General features: G+C 43.8%; 2 protein-coding genes across 5 annotated transcripts in view; one reads left to right on the top strand and one right to left on the bottom strand.

Annotated features, from left to right (window-relative positions):
* Positions 1–15,350, bottom strand: part of DISP1 (dispatched RND transporter family member 1) — a 1,033,384-nt gene that overhangs the window by 260,063 nt on the left and 757,971 nt on the right. The gene's annotated exons all lie outside the window — the stretch shown is intronic.
* Positions 1–15,350, top strand: part of AIDA (axin interactor, dorsalization associated) — a 36,079-nt gene that overhangs the window by 15,703 nt on the left and 5,026 nt on the right. For 2 of the 4 annotated variants that reach the window (XM_013980033.2, XM_003130513.7), the window contains exons 3-7: positions 101–154; positions 553–607; positions 4,811–4,874; positions 5,115–5,221; positions 13,375–13,497. In XM_013980033.2, the coding sequence (XP_013835487.1) occupies positions 101–154; positions 553–607; positions 4,811–4,874; positions 5,115–5,221; positions 13,375–13,497 (403 nt within the window). Of the gene's footprint in view, positions 1–100; positions 155–552; positions 608–4,810; positions 4,875–5,114; positions 5,785–11,597; positions 13,120–13,374; positions 15,084–15,350 lie in introns of those variants that run through there. The other 2 variants (XR_014817373.1, XR_014817374.1) reach the window with 2 other exon arrangements.

The following is a 15,350-nucleotide window of genomic DNA, read 5'->3' as shown; positions in this document are numbered from 1 at the left end:
TTTAGTTTTTTAAATTATAGATTGCTTATCAGTAAAATTCAACTTGATTTTGACAGCAAACAGTTGCAATGATATTTATAGCTTTTTCTTTTTCCTGCAGAAAACCATAGGCAAAATTGCAACATGCTTGGAATTACGAAGTGCAGCTTTACAGGTAATTGTCCCCTTCCCCCCACTTTCTAATATAAGGAAAAGAAATTATTGCGAACTATCCTGATAAAATATTAAGCGTTCATGCCCAAAACAGTGTTGTCTCAGAAAGGTTTTATAGGAGTAGGAATTCATGGGTTAAACTCATGTTAAAAGATTTAGCTCATATTTTATAAACTGTAAAAGATAGGACTTCATTTGTTTTCTGTTATTTTTAGCCTGAATGTTCCCAAAATACAAAAACAGAAAACAATTTGGAATTTTTTATTTTTTACCTTGAAAGCAAGAAAGAGATTCATTTATTTTGGCTACTTTTTGAATATTTAGTCAGCCATCTAGAAGACATATGGTGCATTGAAATGTTTGTAACAGAAAGATGTAATATGTGTATTTTAAATTCAGTCCACACAGTCCCAAGAAGAATTTAAACTGGAGGATCTGAAGAAGCTAGAACCAAGTAAGTTTTTATATTTTTTAGTGATTACTCCTTTAGAAAGATATTTAAGCTATTATAGATATTAAGACTATTTGGCATAGATATCAATTTGAGTTATTTCTGTTAATATCTAGTCTGATAGGATTTTTTTGTATTCTTATAATTCCTGTAACGTTTACAAAAATTATTGTTTGGTTCACCTTCATGATGGAATATAAAAAATTATTTGATTCTAGGTTGTACCTCACGGATCTGTTTTAGCCTTTGTAATCACTTTAATTAGACCATAATTACTTTGGTAAATATTTACAGTGGTGTCTGGAAAATATATAGTCATTGACGCCTGTTTATGCTCCGTGTCACTGAGACCGCAGTCCAGCCCTATGATCTGCTCCTGAAAATATTTTCTTGTCCTCATTTTCCTTTCCCCTCCTGAATTTTTTTTTTTTTTCCGTCTTTTTGGGGCCACACCCGCAGCATATGGAGGTTCCTAGGCTATGGGTTGAATTGGAGCTGCAGCTGCCGGCCTACACCACAGCCACAGCAGTGTGAGATCCAAGCCACATCTGCGACCTACACCACAGCTCAGGGCAACACCGGATCCTTAACACACTGAGCGAGGCCGGGAATCAAACCCGCATCCTCATGGATCCTAGTCAGGTTCGCTACTGCTGAGCCATAGAGGAACTCCCCTGAATGTTTTTTTGAAGTGAACAATTTCTTCTTCAAATACTTTGGTGGCTAGGATGCTGTTAGATACGGCTTTTTTGCTGTATGTTCTCTTAGAGGAAATGTTTGCACTGTGGGCAAAGGCACAAGCATTGACTATCACCTTAGTCAGTTTTAGATTTTTATCACCCCGTAAAGAAACCTGTATCCATTAGCATTCACTCATCTCCCCCTAGATTCCCCCAATTCCCAGCCCTAGGCAATCACTAATCTACTTTTAGTCTCCATAAATGTGTCTATTCTGAACATTTCCTGTAGATGGACTCATACAATATGTGGTCTTTCCTGACTGGCTGTGAGTAAGGTTATTGTAAAAGAAGCACATTCATGACTTTAAAAAAAAAGATTTCAGCTACAGTGAGGATGTCTGAGTTATATAATGTTTCTAAAGAAAATTGTAATGTTCGGTTTTTTAATGATAAGAATAATTAGGATTTGGGATCCTTATTTAGACACTATTTCCCCCTTCTTTTCAGTTCGTTTCCAAATAAAACTTATGATTCTAATAGGTATGGGAGTTCCCACTGTGGTTCAGTGGGTTAGGAACCCAACTAGTATCCATGAGGATGTGGGCTCGATCCCTGGCCCCTCTCAGTGGGTTATGGATCCGGCGTTGTCGTGAGCTGTGGTGTAGGTTGCAGATGTGGCTCAGATCTGGTGTTGATTTCCCCTTTTTGTTATTAATATATGATCATTCCTGTGCCTCCGTTTCTGATATAAACAGACACGATCTTTTTTTTGTCCCCCATCTCCTGTTCTCAGTGTCTGCCCAGAACTGTGTAAGCGATTAATTGATGTTTGAGTTGAATGAATAGGTGACCCACAGTGAGCAGTCGTGCACCAGGTTTAGAGAGGATATACTTATAATTTTAAAAATTGTGCTTCTTGGTAAGCTTGGAAATAATAGGATTCTAGTCAGCCAGACAGGGAAACTATAGGGAGAATAAATTACCATGCGATATTGTAGACGTAGACTTTTATGGTGCTTTAACCAATCCCATACAGTTTGGTATGCTGTTACTTACCTCTGGCAGCCGTCTGTGCAGGCAGTGGTACTCCGATTTTCGAACTGGGGAACTGAGGTGCAGAGCAGTGATATGAACGCTCAGGTCATGGATGTTATTGGGGGGGGGTGCTTCGATCTGATTTCTGACCTTTGGCCCCTTATTATCAGACTAGACCCCACAGTCCCTCCCATCCTCCGGCAGCCTGGTCGGCTCCTGCCTCAGGCCTTTGTTGCTGCTTTAGCCTGTTCTCCAGCCTCCGCCCCAGAGCAGCTTGCGGGCCTTGCCTCTCACCCCTGTCCTGGCTCCCGTGTCTTCGGTGTTGAGAGGCTACGCTGTCCGCTGCAACGCACGTCCTCCCCTGCTCCACGTAGACGCGTGGCCTCCTTTGCCCGTCGCCGCACGAGTCCCAGTTGTAGCATCATCTTGTTTATTTGTTGCCTCGCTGTTGTCTGCTTTTCCTGCCTTGGGTGTAAGATTCACACACGAGAGCGAGAACCCCCTCGTCTTGATCACTGCTGGGTCTTCAGCACCTAAAACGGTGGTGGGCACCCAGTGCGCACTTGCTGAGAAGGAGGAGGGGACCGAGGGGAGGAATCGGAGGAGAGCGATGAGGCTCAGGACGCGAGGCCAGGCCTCTGGGGAGGGCTCGGTGGGCGAGCACAGGTCTTCTCCTGTGGGAAGGAGGCGTCTAGCTGCATCCCCCATCCAGGGTCCCTCAGCGGATGACAGCTGCCTTCCTGCTTTCACTCTGAACCGCAGGACTCCAAAGTTAGACTGAATAAGTTGAGTACAAAATCATAGGCACGCTCTGGAGTGGCCGACTAAAACCACCCCTTCCCGTAATTGCGGGTGGTTACCGGACTCCATAAGACCGGGGACGAGGCCCTCCGTGCATGTGGCACCTCTCAGATGTGGGCACAATTGGGAAACACCTGTCTAAGTTGATTTGCCAGGATGTACTTATCCACAGCCCTAGGACAGGGGTGTTACCATGCTGTTTGAAGACTTTTCTTGAGGAGAAATCCCTCTTCGCATTCTATGTGTGTGTGTGTGTATGAATATGTACATATGTGTACGTATATATTACATGTATGTAATAAACTATGGTAAAAGGCTCTACGAATTATAACCTCGCTACTATAAACTTTACTAGTTTTTTAATGGAGTTGAGTGGAAATCTGATCAGGACACAGAATAAGAAGCTTCAGGAGTTCCTGAAGTGGTTAATGAATCAGACTAGGAACCATGAGGTTGCAGGTTCGATCCCTGGCCTTGCTCAGTGGGTTAAGTATCCAGCGTTGCCGTGAGCTGTGGTGTAGGTTGCAGGCACTGCTCTGATCCATGGTTGCTGTGAGCTGTGGTATAGGCCAGCGGCTACAGCTCTGATGAACCTCCATATGCCACGGGAGCAGACCTAGAAAAGGCAAAAAGACAAAAAAAAAAAAAAAAAAAAAGAAGAAGCTTCAGTACGTCTCCTTGGTCATCTTTTTTTTTTTTTTTTTTTTTTTTTAATTTTGTTGGACTGTAGTTGACCAACACTGCCGTACTGGTCTCAGCTGTACCGCAGAATGAACCAGCCACACGCATACACGTATCCATTCTTCTCCCCCCGCAGGAGTTCACAGAGCACTGACGAGCTCTCTGGGCCATGCAGAAGGCCCCATTAGCTTCTGTTGTCTGTATAGTTGTGTGTATGTGTGTTCATCCCTCCCCCTCCACGCTCCCCCTTAGTAACCACAAGTCCGGCCCCCAAATCTATTCCCATCCCATAAACAAGGCCCTTTGCATCACTTTTTAGTAGATTCCACATGTGAGTGACACCATGTGATATGTGTCTTTGATACCAGTCTTTTTTTTTTTTTTTTTTTTCCTTTTTTCTTTTTTTATGGCTGCAACTACAGCATATGGAAGTTCCCAGGCTAGGGGTCAAATTGAAGCTGCAGCTGCCAGTCTACACCACAACCATGGCAACACTGGATCTGAGCTTCATGTGGCCTATGCCACAGCTTGTGGCAACGCCAGATCCTTAACCCACTGAGTAAGGCCAGGGATTAAACCCACATCCTCATGGACACTAGTTTGGGTTCTTAACCTGCTGAGCCACGATGGGAACTCCAGTGTTTTAACTAAATTATTCTAGGGAGGGTTTACTCTTTTTTGCTGGTGGCCCATGTCTCACTAGGACTTTGTACATAGAAGAGCTGTTTAGGGTTCATTGTCCATAAGGGTTCTGAGAATCTGGAAGTCCCTCTCTTTGGAGGGCTGACAGAAATCTGAAATTGCTGGTACTCGGAGTATACTGTGGATATTTTCATTTTGCTGAGACATTCAATGGACAAATGCTTTGTGGCTCTGGATGATGATAAGCTTGGAATTTTTAAAAAAGTATTAAGAGGCATAGTAAAATTGATGAACAGGCAGTTACAATAAATTTTTTATTTTGATTCATGGAAGAATTCATATGTCTTTCTCTCTCTCTTTGTTTTAGTCCTAAAGAACATTCTTACATATAACAAAGAATTCCCATTTGATGTTCAGCCTGTCCCCTTGAGGTAAAATAAATGAGCACCAATATTCTTATTTCATCATCTTATTTGATATTTGTTGGTCAGATATTTTGGGATTTTCTTCTATCAATGTTAGTATCACTGATAGCATTGACAGTCATTTGGTAACATTTTTATGTCAGCATTTTTTAAAATCAACATCCCACCTAGTAAATGAGTAGCTATGAGGCTTCTCTAGTATGTTTAGCTCTGGGGCTCACTGTTTTTTCTCTCCTTTGTATGTAGAAGAATTTTAGCACCAGGTGAAGAAGAGAATTTGGAAATTGAAGACGACGAAGACGAGGGTGGTGCCGGAGCAGGGGCTCCGGATTCCTTTCCTGCTAGAGTTCCTGGTGGGTATCACTCGTTAAAAAGACGTTACCTTCCTCAATCCAAGCTCAAGCGTCTGGAACTTCCTTTGGACCGCGTTAGCGGGGAGTGACAACCTCTCCCAGGGCTCATGCCCGTCTGAGGCAAGTGTCTGTGCCCGTGCTCCTGGCGGCGGCTGTTTTATAAGTATGGTCTCCAGGTATCCTGCTGTCCGTGTCAGGTCCCAAAGGCCACCCTCAGGCTTGGGGATTCACTCAAGGACTCAGCCTGTATCATCCTCACAGCTGTGAGTTAGTCCAGGGGACGAGAGCAGGAACCAAATCCGCAAAGGGACCAGGCATGTGACAAAGTCGGGGAAACCGCGTGCAGCTTCCAGGAGCCCGCTCCCAGGGGCCTTAGCGTGGTGCTCGACTCCTCTAGCAACAGAGCGTAAGGGCACACGTGAAATGCCCCCTGGGGAAGCACGTAAGAGAGTCAGTGCCCAGAGCCTTTGCTCGGGGCTGATCAGGTAGGCACCCTCTGCCCAGACCCGCAGCAAGAAAGCAGATAATTGAGCTTATGTAAAGCGTGTTGTGGAGTTCCTGTCGTGGTGCAGTGGTTAACGAATCCGACTAGGAACCATGAGGTTGTGGGTTCGGATCCCTGGCCTTGCTCAGTGGGTTAAGGATCCGGCGTTGCCGTGAGCTGTGGTGTAGGTCGCAGACGTGGCGCAGATCCCGAGTTGCTTTGGCCTTGGTATAGGCCGGCGGCGACAGCTCCAATTAGACCCCTAGCCTGGGAACCTCCATGTGCCGCAGGAGCAGTCCTAGAAAGGGCAAGAAAAGTAAAAAACAAAAAAAAAAAAACGTGTTGTTTGCACAGACAGCTTAGGCACAGTGATGATTCTTATCAGGGATGGTGGGCACCGTCCCCAAATCCACATTTGCAGACACTAGTCGGGGCCAGCCTGTCATTGGGCTTTTCTCAGGCCTGCTACGTTAATAAGCCTTTCAGCACGCTACCCTGAGTGCTTCTGAAATTAGTCAAATTGTGGTCGTTAAACCTGGACCCAGGGAGGATGGATACCTGAGCACAGGCGCTTTTCTTCCCGTCTCGTTTTAGAAAAGTGACAACTGCATGGCAATGCTTCTTCCTTTTTTTTTTTTTTTTTTTTTTTTTAAATGACCACATTGCCGTATGGAAGTTCCTGGGCTAGGAGTCTAATTGGAGCTGCAGTTGAGGCCTACACCACAGCTTGTGGCAATGCCAGATCCTTAACCACTGAGCAACGCCAGGGATTGAACCCGCATCCTCACGGAAACCGAATCTGGTTCTTAACCTGCTGCACCACAGCAGGAACTTCGGGAGGCTTTTCTGTGAAAACCTGGGCAGGCAGCTGGGTCTTGGTTACTCTCTTCTGTTCTTACACAGCACCTAGTTTTCATTTTTGATGAATGAGGTCACTTTGGGAAGTATACCAGTGTGCTGTGAGACTGTGGTACACTGTAGAATAGACCAGAGGAGTTCCCGTCGTGGCTCAGTGGTTAAGGAATCCAACTAGGAACCATGAGGTTGTGGGTTCAATCCCCGGCCTCGATCACTGGGTTAAGGATCCGGCCTTGCTGTGAGCTGTGGTGTAGGTTGCAGACGCAGCTTGGATCCCGTGTTGCTGTGGTTTTGGTGTAGGCTGGCAGCGACAGCTCTGATTAGATCCCTAGCCCGGGAACCTCCATATGCCGTGGGAAGCGGCCTTAGAAAAGGCAAAAAGACAAAAAAAAAAAAAAACCCAACCAAACAAACAAACAAACAAATAGAATAGACTCCAGAAAGTACAGTTAAGTACAATTTATGTGTGTCATCCAGGTCACTCTTTTGGTAATATCTTGGAGTGATCTGGAACTGCAATAAAGCGAGTATTGCAAAAAATCAAGTCACAAGATTTTTTTGGCTTCCCAAGTGCATATAAATGTTATGTACACTATAATCTGTTAAGTGTGCAATTGCCTTGTGTCTTTTTTTTTTGTCTTTTGTCTTTTTTTGTTGTTGTTGTTGCTATTTCTTGGGCCGCTCCTGCGGCATATGGAGGTTCCCAGGCCAGGGGTTGAATCGGAGCTGTAGCCACTGGCCTACACCAGAGCCACAGCAACGCGGGATCCGAGCCGCGTCTGCAACCTACACCACAGCTCATGGCAACGCCAGATCGTTAACCCACTGAGCAAGGGCAGGGACCGAACCCGCAACCTCATGGTTCCTAGTCGGATTCGTTAACCACTGCGCCACGACGGGAACTCCCTGCCTTGTGTCTTAAAGAAACAATGTACACACCTTAATTGAGACTTTATTGGAGTTCCCTTTGTGGCTCCATGAGGACACAGGTTTGATCCCTGGCCTCGCTCAGTGGGTTAAGGATCTGTCGTTGCTGTGAGCTGTGGTGTAGGCCGGCAGCTGTAGCTCCAATTTGACCCCTGGCCTGGGAACGTCCATATGCTGTGGGGGTGGCCCTAAAAACACACACAAAAAAATTATTGCTAAAAATCGCTATCATCTGAGCCTTCAGTGAGTTGTGACTTTTTTGCTGGTGGAAGGGCTTATCTTGATGCTGCTGACTGATCAGTGTGGTCATTGCTGAAGGTTGAAGTGGCTGTGGCAGCTTCTTAAGACAATGAAATTTGCTGCTTGGACTGACTCTTCCTTTCACAGTTTCTCTGTGGCACATAGTGCTGTTTGACAACATGTTACTCACAGGAGAACGTCTTTCAAAACTGGACTCCATTCTCTCAAACCATCACCTCAGTTTATGTACTGTCCTACAATTCCTGTTGTCACTCCAGCAGTCTTCATAGCATCTTCAGCAGGAGTAGATTCCGTTTTGAAAAACCATGTTCTTGGCTCATCTGTAAGCAGCAGCTCCTCATGTGTTAAAGTTCTCTCATGAAATTGCTAAGTTCAGTCATGGCACCAGGCTCCCCTTCTAATTCTAGTCCTCTTGGACGTTCCACCGTATCGGCTGTTACAACAGGAACGTCAAAAGTCACGGGCCCCAGGTCACTGTAACAGATATAATAATGATGACAGAGTTTGAAATATTGCAGGAATTATCAAAATGTGACACAGAAACATGGAGTGACAAATGGCCCCGATAGACCTGACCGGGGGTTACCACAAACCTTCAGTTGGTACAAGTGCACTATCTGGGAAGTGCAGCGAAGTCACGTAGTGACGTCCCAGTGTTTATAATACCCCTTGGGAAGGAGGAGTTAAGGAGTAGGAGCAGGGTAGGCTTGAACTGACAGGAACTGGGCTTCAGTCTGCTCTCCAACCAGTACTAGTTGTATCTATTCTTCGACCAGTCTGAACCTCAATTTCTTTATTTGTAAAATGGGATGATGAAACTAACACAACTTTCTGAGTCAACTATGCTCCAATAAAATTTATTTTTAATAATTTATGGAATGGAATATAAACAAATCAAATTTTTAAAAATGGGATAATAGTAGTGCCTGACCCATAAGGTTCCTGTGAAGATAACGCCAGGTCCTGCATAGAAAGCTCTCAGCACAGCGCCTGTCCCGTCCCGAATATTAGCAAGGTGGTTATTCTATAACCACCATCTCAGTGGAGACGGTAGTGCCTTCTCCTGGGAAAAGCACAGGAAGAATAGATGGTAGCTTCTCTTCCTAATAATGTTTCTTTGGTATAAGTGCATTCGCTCTTACTTACCTTGCTCTCTGAAGAAAGAGGGGCTTTCTTCTTGCTTTTGACATATAAGTAGGGAATTTCAAAATTGCTGAGATGGTGAGGGAAATTATCCTGCTGTTTCACTGACCAAATAGTTGTCAGTCCCTTTTTACACCATGTGTTGTAATTGTTATAGCTTCCAGCAGTATATATTTCTATCTGACTTCGTTGTTAGCTCACTTCCTGTACAGATAGATCAAGAACCTTATGAGGTTCAGGTTACTGAGATGCAGAGAAACTTGTGGAGTTCCCCGGTGGCTCAGTGGGTTGAGGCTCTGGCGTTGTCACTGCTGTGGTTTGGGTTTGATCCTTGGCCTGGGAACCTCCACCTGCCGTGGATGTGACCAAAAAAATTAAAGAAAAAGAAAAATTTTTCTGCCATAAATTAAATCCGTTTGCTATGTAAGATTAAGCCCAAACTGAATACAGTTTTGTATTCTGATAAGGCATTGCAATGTCTCGTCTCAGATACAGAAAGGTAGGTTGAACACGTCTATTCTCCAAATTTCTTTTTTGAAAGAGTACATGTAAGGAGTTCCTTGGTGGCCTAGTGGTTAAGGATCTGCTGAGGCTCAGGTTCAATCCCTGCCCCAGGAATTTCCACAGGCAACAAGTACAGCTCCCCACCCCCCCGCCAAAAGTACATGTAGTTGAATTAGCTCTGGTTACTTTGGAACCATTATTGTCCAAAATGTCATTGAAAAATAACTTGTAAAATGATATTCCTTGAAATCACTGAAAGAGCAAGATGGCATTTAACTTTTCACTGTAAAGCAGGAAACTTTTACCCTCGTTACTCTGAGAGAATCCAGGATCTCGGGGATGCCTAGTCTGGGTCTGCATTTTGGTGGCAGTGGTTCTAGGAATCATTGTACTTTTTTTCTTTTATTTATTATCTCTGATTTTATATAATCTATTGAGCCATAAGTTTGTTGTGACTCTTTTTAAGCCAGATTTATTGAGGTGCACTTACATGTATACACTTCGCTGTCCTCAGTGTGCAGGTTGATGAGTTCTGACACACACAGAGGGGTAGCCCCCACCGTGGTGAAGCTGATGATGGATAAGGTGTGGTATGTTGATATCATGGGACCTGGAATCGTTTTGCCCATTTAAAACTGAAAGTGGTATTTTAGCCAACCTTTAATGGGAGAGGGGGATACTGGGAGGTAGATATCTTTTTTTGATATTACAAGTTTTTGTGAAATAATTGGGTTAAGCCAAAATAGGGTTGACTTTTTCTAAAGATAGGCTTGGTAGATTTCATTTGAATCAGGGGTATGCATTTCTCTTTTTCTTTTTTTTTTTCTTTTTTTGGCCACCCTTATAGTGTGTGGAAGTTCCCACGCCAGGGATTGAACCCACACTGCAATTGTGGCCTGCACCACCGCTATGGCAGCGGCAGATCCTTAACCCACCGTGCCACAGGGGGACTTCTGTAAATTAGGGGCATAAATTTTCAACCTGTTTCTCATGGCCTAAAAATGTATTGACTGTTGAATAAAAAGGTATTAAAATTATAAGCCCAAGAAATATCAATTAAAAATAGCCTAAGGTATAGTTTTCAAGATTTTGAAAAACATTTTCTTAATGAAATGATTAAACTTCAGAGGCTTAGCAGTTTAAAAATTATACAAACGTGTTGATTTCTTGAATTTTTTTTTTTTTTTTTTTGCTTTTTAGGGCCACACCTGAGGCATATGGAGGTTCCTAGGCTAAGGGGTTGAATTGGAGCTGTGGCCGCAGGCCTACACCACAACCACAGCAACATCAGATCCAAGCCACATCTGTGACCTAGTGCTGTGCATACTAGTTGGGTTTGTTACTGCTGAGCGTTAATGGGGTCTCCGACCTGAGAACCTGCGATGCCGGGAGAAGAGTCTGCAGAGGGCCTCGGTCTAACTGTATACTCGACAGTCACCGCTCTGCCTTAGGCTGGCTCTGCATTTCCGTGAAAGAAGGCCCTGACACTCACAGTAAAGCAGCTGCGATTTTCAACTTCTTAAATATGTGAGCGAGAAAACCCCTCATTTCAGCTGAAAATGAAATCCATGCCCACTCATTTCTTAGGCTGAACTCAGAATTAAGTATTTGTGTAGCAAAAACCAGGCATAGGTTTCACCCTGAAGTGGTTTCATTCTTTATTATAGTTGCAAAAATAAACAAGTTTTAAACACATTTAAGAGTTCAAAGGGAGTTCCCTCATCAGAGTTAACCTGATTAAGAACTAAGAGGGCATGGGTTCAATCCCTGGCCTTGCACAGTGGGTTAAGGATCCACTGTTGCCGTGAGCTGTGGTGTAGGTCGTAGACGTGGCTCGGATCCCACATTGCTGTGGCTGTGGTGTAGGCCGGCAGCTGCAGCTCCTATTTGTCCCAAGACTGGAAACTTCCATATGCCCCAGGTGTGGCCCTAAAAAAGAAAAAGACAGAAAAGTAATTTTATCATGTTACTCTTTTTTTTTTTGTCTTTTTTTTTGCCATTTCTTGGGCTGCTCCCATGGCATATGGAGGTTCCCAGGCTAGGGGTCGAATCAGAGCTGTAGTGGCTGGCCTTCGCCAGAGCCACAGCAACATGGGGTCCAAGCCGCATCTGTAACCTACATCACAGCTCACAGCAAGGCCTGATCCTTAACCCACTGAGCAAGGCCAGGGATCGAACCCACATCCTCATGGTTCCTAGTCAGATTTGTTAACCACTGAGCCACGATGGGAACTCCCTATCATGTTACTTTTGAAATGGTATTGATACTGCTTGGAGTTTTGGGTTTGCTTTGACCTTTCATTACCCAGCAGTTTTCTTTAACAAGTATCAGCCTTGTATTGCTTGCTTTCCTTTTTTCTTTTTTTTGGTGGGGGGCCACAGCTGCGGCAGATGAATCAGAGCCGCACCTGCCAGCCTGCCCCACAGCCTCAGCAATGCAATGCAACAGGGAATCCAAGCCACATCTGTGACCTACACCACAGCTCACAGCAATGCCTGGATCCTTAACCCACTGAGCCAGGCCAGGGATCGAACCCGCATCCTCACGGATACTAGTCAGGTTCGTAACCCACCGAGCCGCAAAAGGAACTCCAAGACTCTTGAATTTCTATAGGAATTTCCTATAGGAATTTTTTGTCATGAAATGCACTCTTTGTAAGTATACAAGTCTGTGACTTTTAGTCAGTCTAGAGTGTTGTGCATCTGTCAGGTCGAGAACATTTTCCTCACCTCCAAAGTTCCATCAGGCATGTTTGCAGTCACTTAAATGTAAAATATTTTGAATGTGGTAAGTTGATTGATTCACACACTTCAAATACTTCATCTTTAAAAGCGGGATAACACGTTGGAAGAAACTTGAAGAATGCCAACCAAAATTCTTTATAAACGTTAGGTTTTATAGTTTGGGGTACGATATACATATTCAATTAAAATCAACTTTTCTTAGCATCTGTTTTCCATCAATTATTTGAAATAAATGAACAAACTGTACAGTTGATTCCTTTTTTTTTTTTTTTTTTTTTTTGGTCTTTTGTCTTTTAGGGCTGTACCTGAGGCACATGGAGGTTCCCAGGCTAGGGGTCCAGTCAGAGCTGTAGCCGCCAGCCTACACCACAGCCACAGCAATGTGGGATTCGAGCCTCGTCTGTGACCGACGCCACAGCTCATGGCAACGCCGGATCCTTAACCCACTGAGCGAGGCCAGGGATCGAACCCGAGTTCTCATGGCTCCTAGTCGGGTTTGTTTCCGATGAGCCACGATGGGAATGCCAGTTGATTCCTTTCTTCATGTCATTTTCTCAGTAGGGAATGCTTTTGTGTGGTTCTGGGTAGTTTTTCAGTTTTTAAAAATTTAATTGATGTATGGAAGAGAGTTCAAACATACAATTTCTCTTGTAGTTTATGTGGCATTCCCAGTAGGACTAATTTCTGAGAGACTAGATCATCTAGAAGAGGATAAAGAAAGGAGTGGGAAATTAGACTCTAAAATTACTCAATTATGTATATGAATATTAAGTTATAAGTCATTTCTTCCATTAATGGTAACTGAAAATCTGGTATGAAATTTTTCAGACTTTAGATGAATGTAACATGTTTAAAAGCTTTTTGTGTCTTAGTTCTATCACTTTATGTTGTGATTTGGAGTAAATTTTCTAGATTATTTATATATATATGTGAAGTATATATATTGTATACGTTATTGATTAGTAATTGGACCTCCTGGCGTGGAAGTTTTAAATTTGAGTTGGTAATTTGCGCTTTGGCATTGAATATAAAGTATGGAAGCGTAGATATATCTTGTGTCTAAGAATTTGAAAAGAATAATATCAAGTGTCTTGGAATTTGGGGAACCAAAGTAATGCATGGCTCATTACTAAGCCAGTTAGAGCCAAACAGTATCTCCCCCATGTGGTTAAAGGATTTACTCTGGAAACACGGGTGGAGCTCATTCCTGATGCTGTTTCTCTGTCACCAGGTACCTTATTACCAAGGTTGCCGTCTGAACCAGGAATGACCTTACTCACTATCAGAATTGAGAAAATTGGCCTGAAAGATGCCGGGCAGTGCATTGATCCCTATATCACAGTTAGTGTGAAAGGTAAATAACTTTGTGTCTTGTGTAACTCTTTTCCTTCTGGCAAGTTTTACAGCGCTGCTTCTCATTTGGGACTTGTGGGGGCTTGGGGGGTGGGTTGTATCTGTGACAATTCATTTTAGTTCATTTTCCAGGGAGACAAAATCACTAACAAGAGGTGGTTGTCTCTCCTTCACCAGACACTTGAGAGACCCACTAAATAAATATTTTCCTCTCCATGGCTTACACTCACATTCGCCTTTGGTTTTTTTCTTTGCGTGTGTCTTTTGATTCTTTGATTCCATCAGCAGGTGCGGACTAGACAGACATACCGTCTTTCACAGCAGATAGATCCTTCAGGAAACAGGTTGAAACAATGTCGCCACCTCCCAGGGGTGTGTGATTTTCTTTGCCAAGCCCAGGGTTCTGTTTCCTACGCCTCGGCCTTAGGCCCTTGCTCCTGTCCAGGAGAGGCCTCTGAGGAGAGCCCTGCACAAGTGGAGGAGAAGGGGGCCTTCGAGGAGTCATGATTGGGGACGGGGCACAGTCATATCCACAAACATCCACACCGCCAGCATGGCCCCTGCGACTTCGACAAGTGATGTCTTTCTTATCCTTTTTTTTTTTTTTTTTTTTTTTTGTCTTTTTGCCATTTCTTGGACCGCTCCCTCGGCATATGGAGGTTCCCAGACTAGAGGTCTCATTGGAGCTGTAGCCACCGGCCTACGCCAGAGCCACAGCAACGCGGGATCCAAGCGAAGTCTGCAACCTACACCACAGCTCACGGCAACGCGGGATCCTTAACCTACCTCATGGTTCCTAGTCAGATTCGTTAACCACTGAGCCACGACGGGAACTCCTGTCTCTCTCATCCTTACCATCGTTACTAAGCATGATTATGCTTAGGCTTTTTTTTTTTTTTTTCCCTAGCATCCAAGGTGGCAAACCATTTATTCCTTAAGAGCAAATTTTTTGGTCATTGGTTTGAGGGAAACTGCAGTGGTTGAATTTTTTGGTTGTTGCCAAGCATTTTATATAAAGCAGTTTATTTGTAAAGCACTGGACCGTCTTTTAAAAATAATTATTGGGTGATTGAGGATGAAGTTATACTGTTATTCAGAAATTACTACACAGTTAATCCAATCTACAGTTAATCAGCTTGCAGTTTGAGACAAAGAAACAGATTGGACTGAAATTAAATGGAGGGAACTTTTACCAACTCATAGAAATAGTCCAACCCATGGGTTTCATTAGTGCCAAATCAAAGGAGGAGGTTTGCAGCCACAGAGATTTTGAACATGGAGGCACCCGTGACCCCCAGCACTAATGCTACGATGCTTTAACTTCTGATGTTACTCGTTCTCAACTCTGTGGTCTGTTGGAAAATACTTATACCTTACATTGTCTGATAGGCCATTCACAAAACTGCATCTGGCATTCAAGAGTGAACACTAAAATATTAATGTAATGTAGATATGATGTAACATTTGCGTACTTACTGAACTAGAACATGTTTTACGTAAGTTTCTCCAGGACCTGAAATAACCAAATGTACTATCTTGTTTTAAGTCCCTTAAATGGGTCTCTTGAGTAATTCTTAAGACTGAGGAGTGGAGTCTTAGGTGGCTCAGGGGCTTATGTAGCCAGCATGGTTACTGCTATGGTGTGGGTTTGATCCCTGGCCTGGGAACTTCTACGTGCAATAGATGTGGCCACAAAAAAAGACTGAGTCGTCATTAAATGAAGCTGTGTTGATTTTGACTCAGTTGGATGATTGCTGGCTCCAGAAGTTACAGCCGGGTACCGTACATGGTGTGCCAGCTGGTTATTGTAAACCAGCTGACGCCATAGCACACAGAATGAGGGTTTAGATAATG

This window comes from Sus scrofa, chromosome 10, assembly GCF_054392235.1.
Source record: "Sus scrofa isolate SSC_HxYL_T2T_F1_AM1 chromosome 10, Sscrofa_HxYL_maternal_Yorkshire_Landrace_v2.0, whole genome shotgun sequence".
NCBI classification, from domain to species: domain Eukaryota; kingdom Metazoa; phylum Chordata; class Mammalia; order Artiodactyla; family Suidae; genus Sus; species Sus scrofa.
This window is presented reverse-complemented; position numbering and strand designations above follow the sequence as displayed.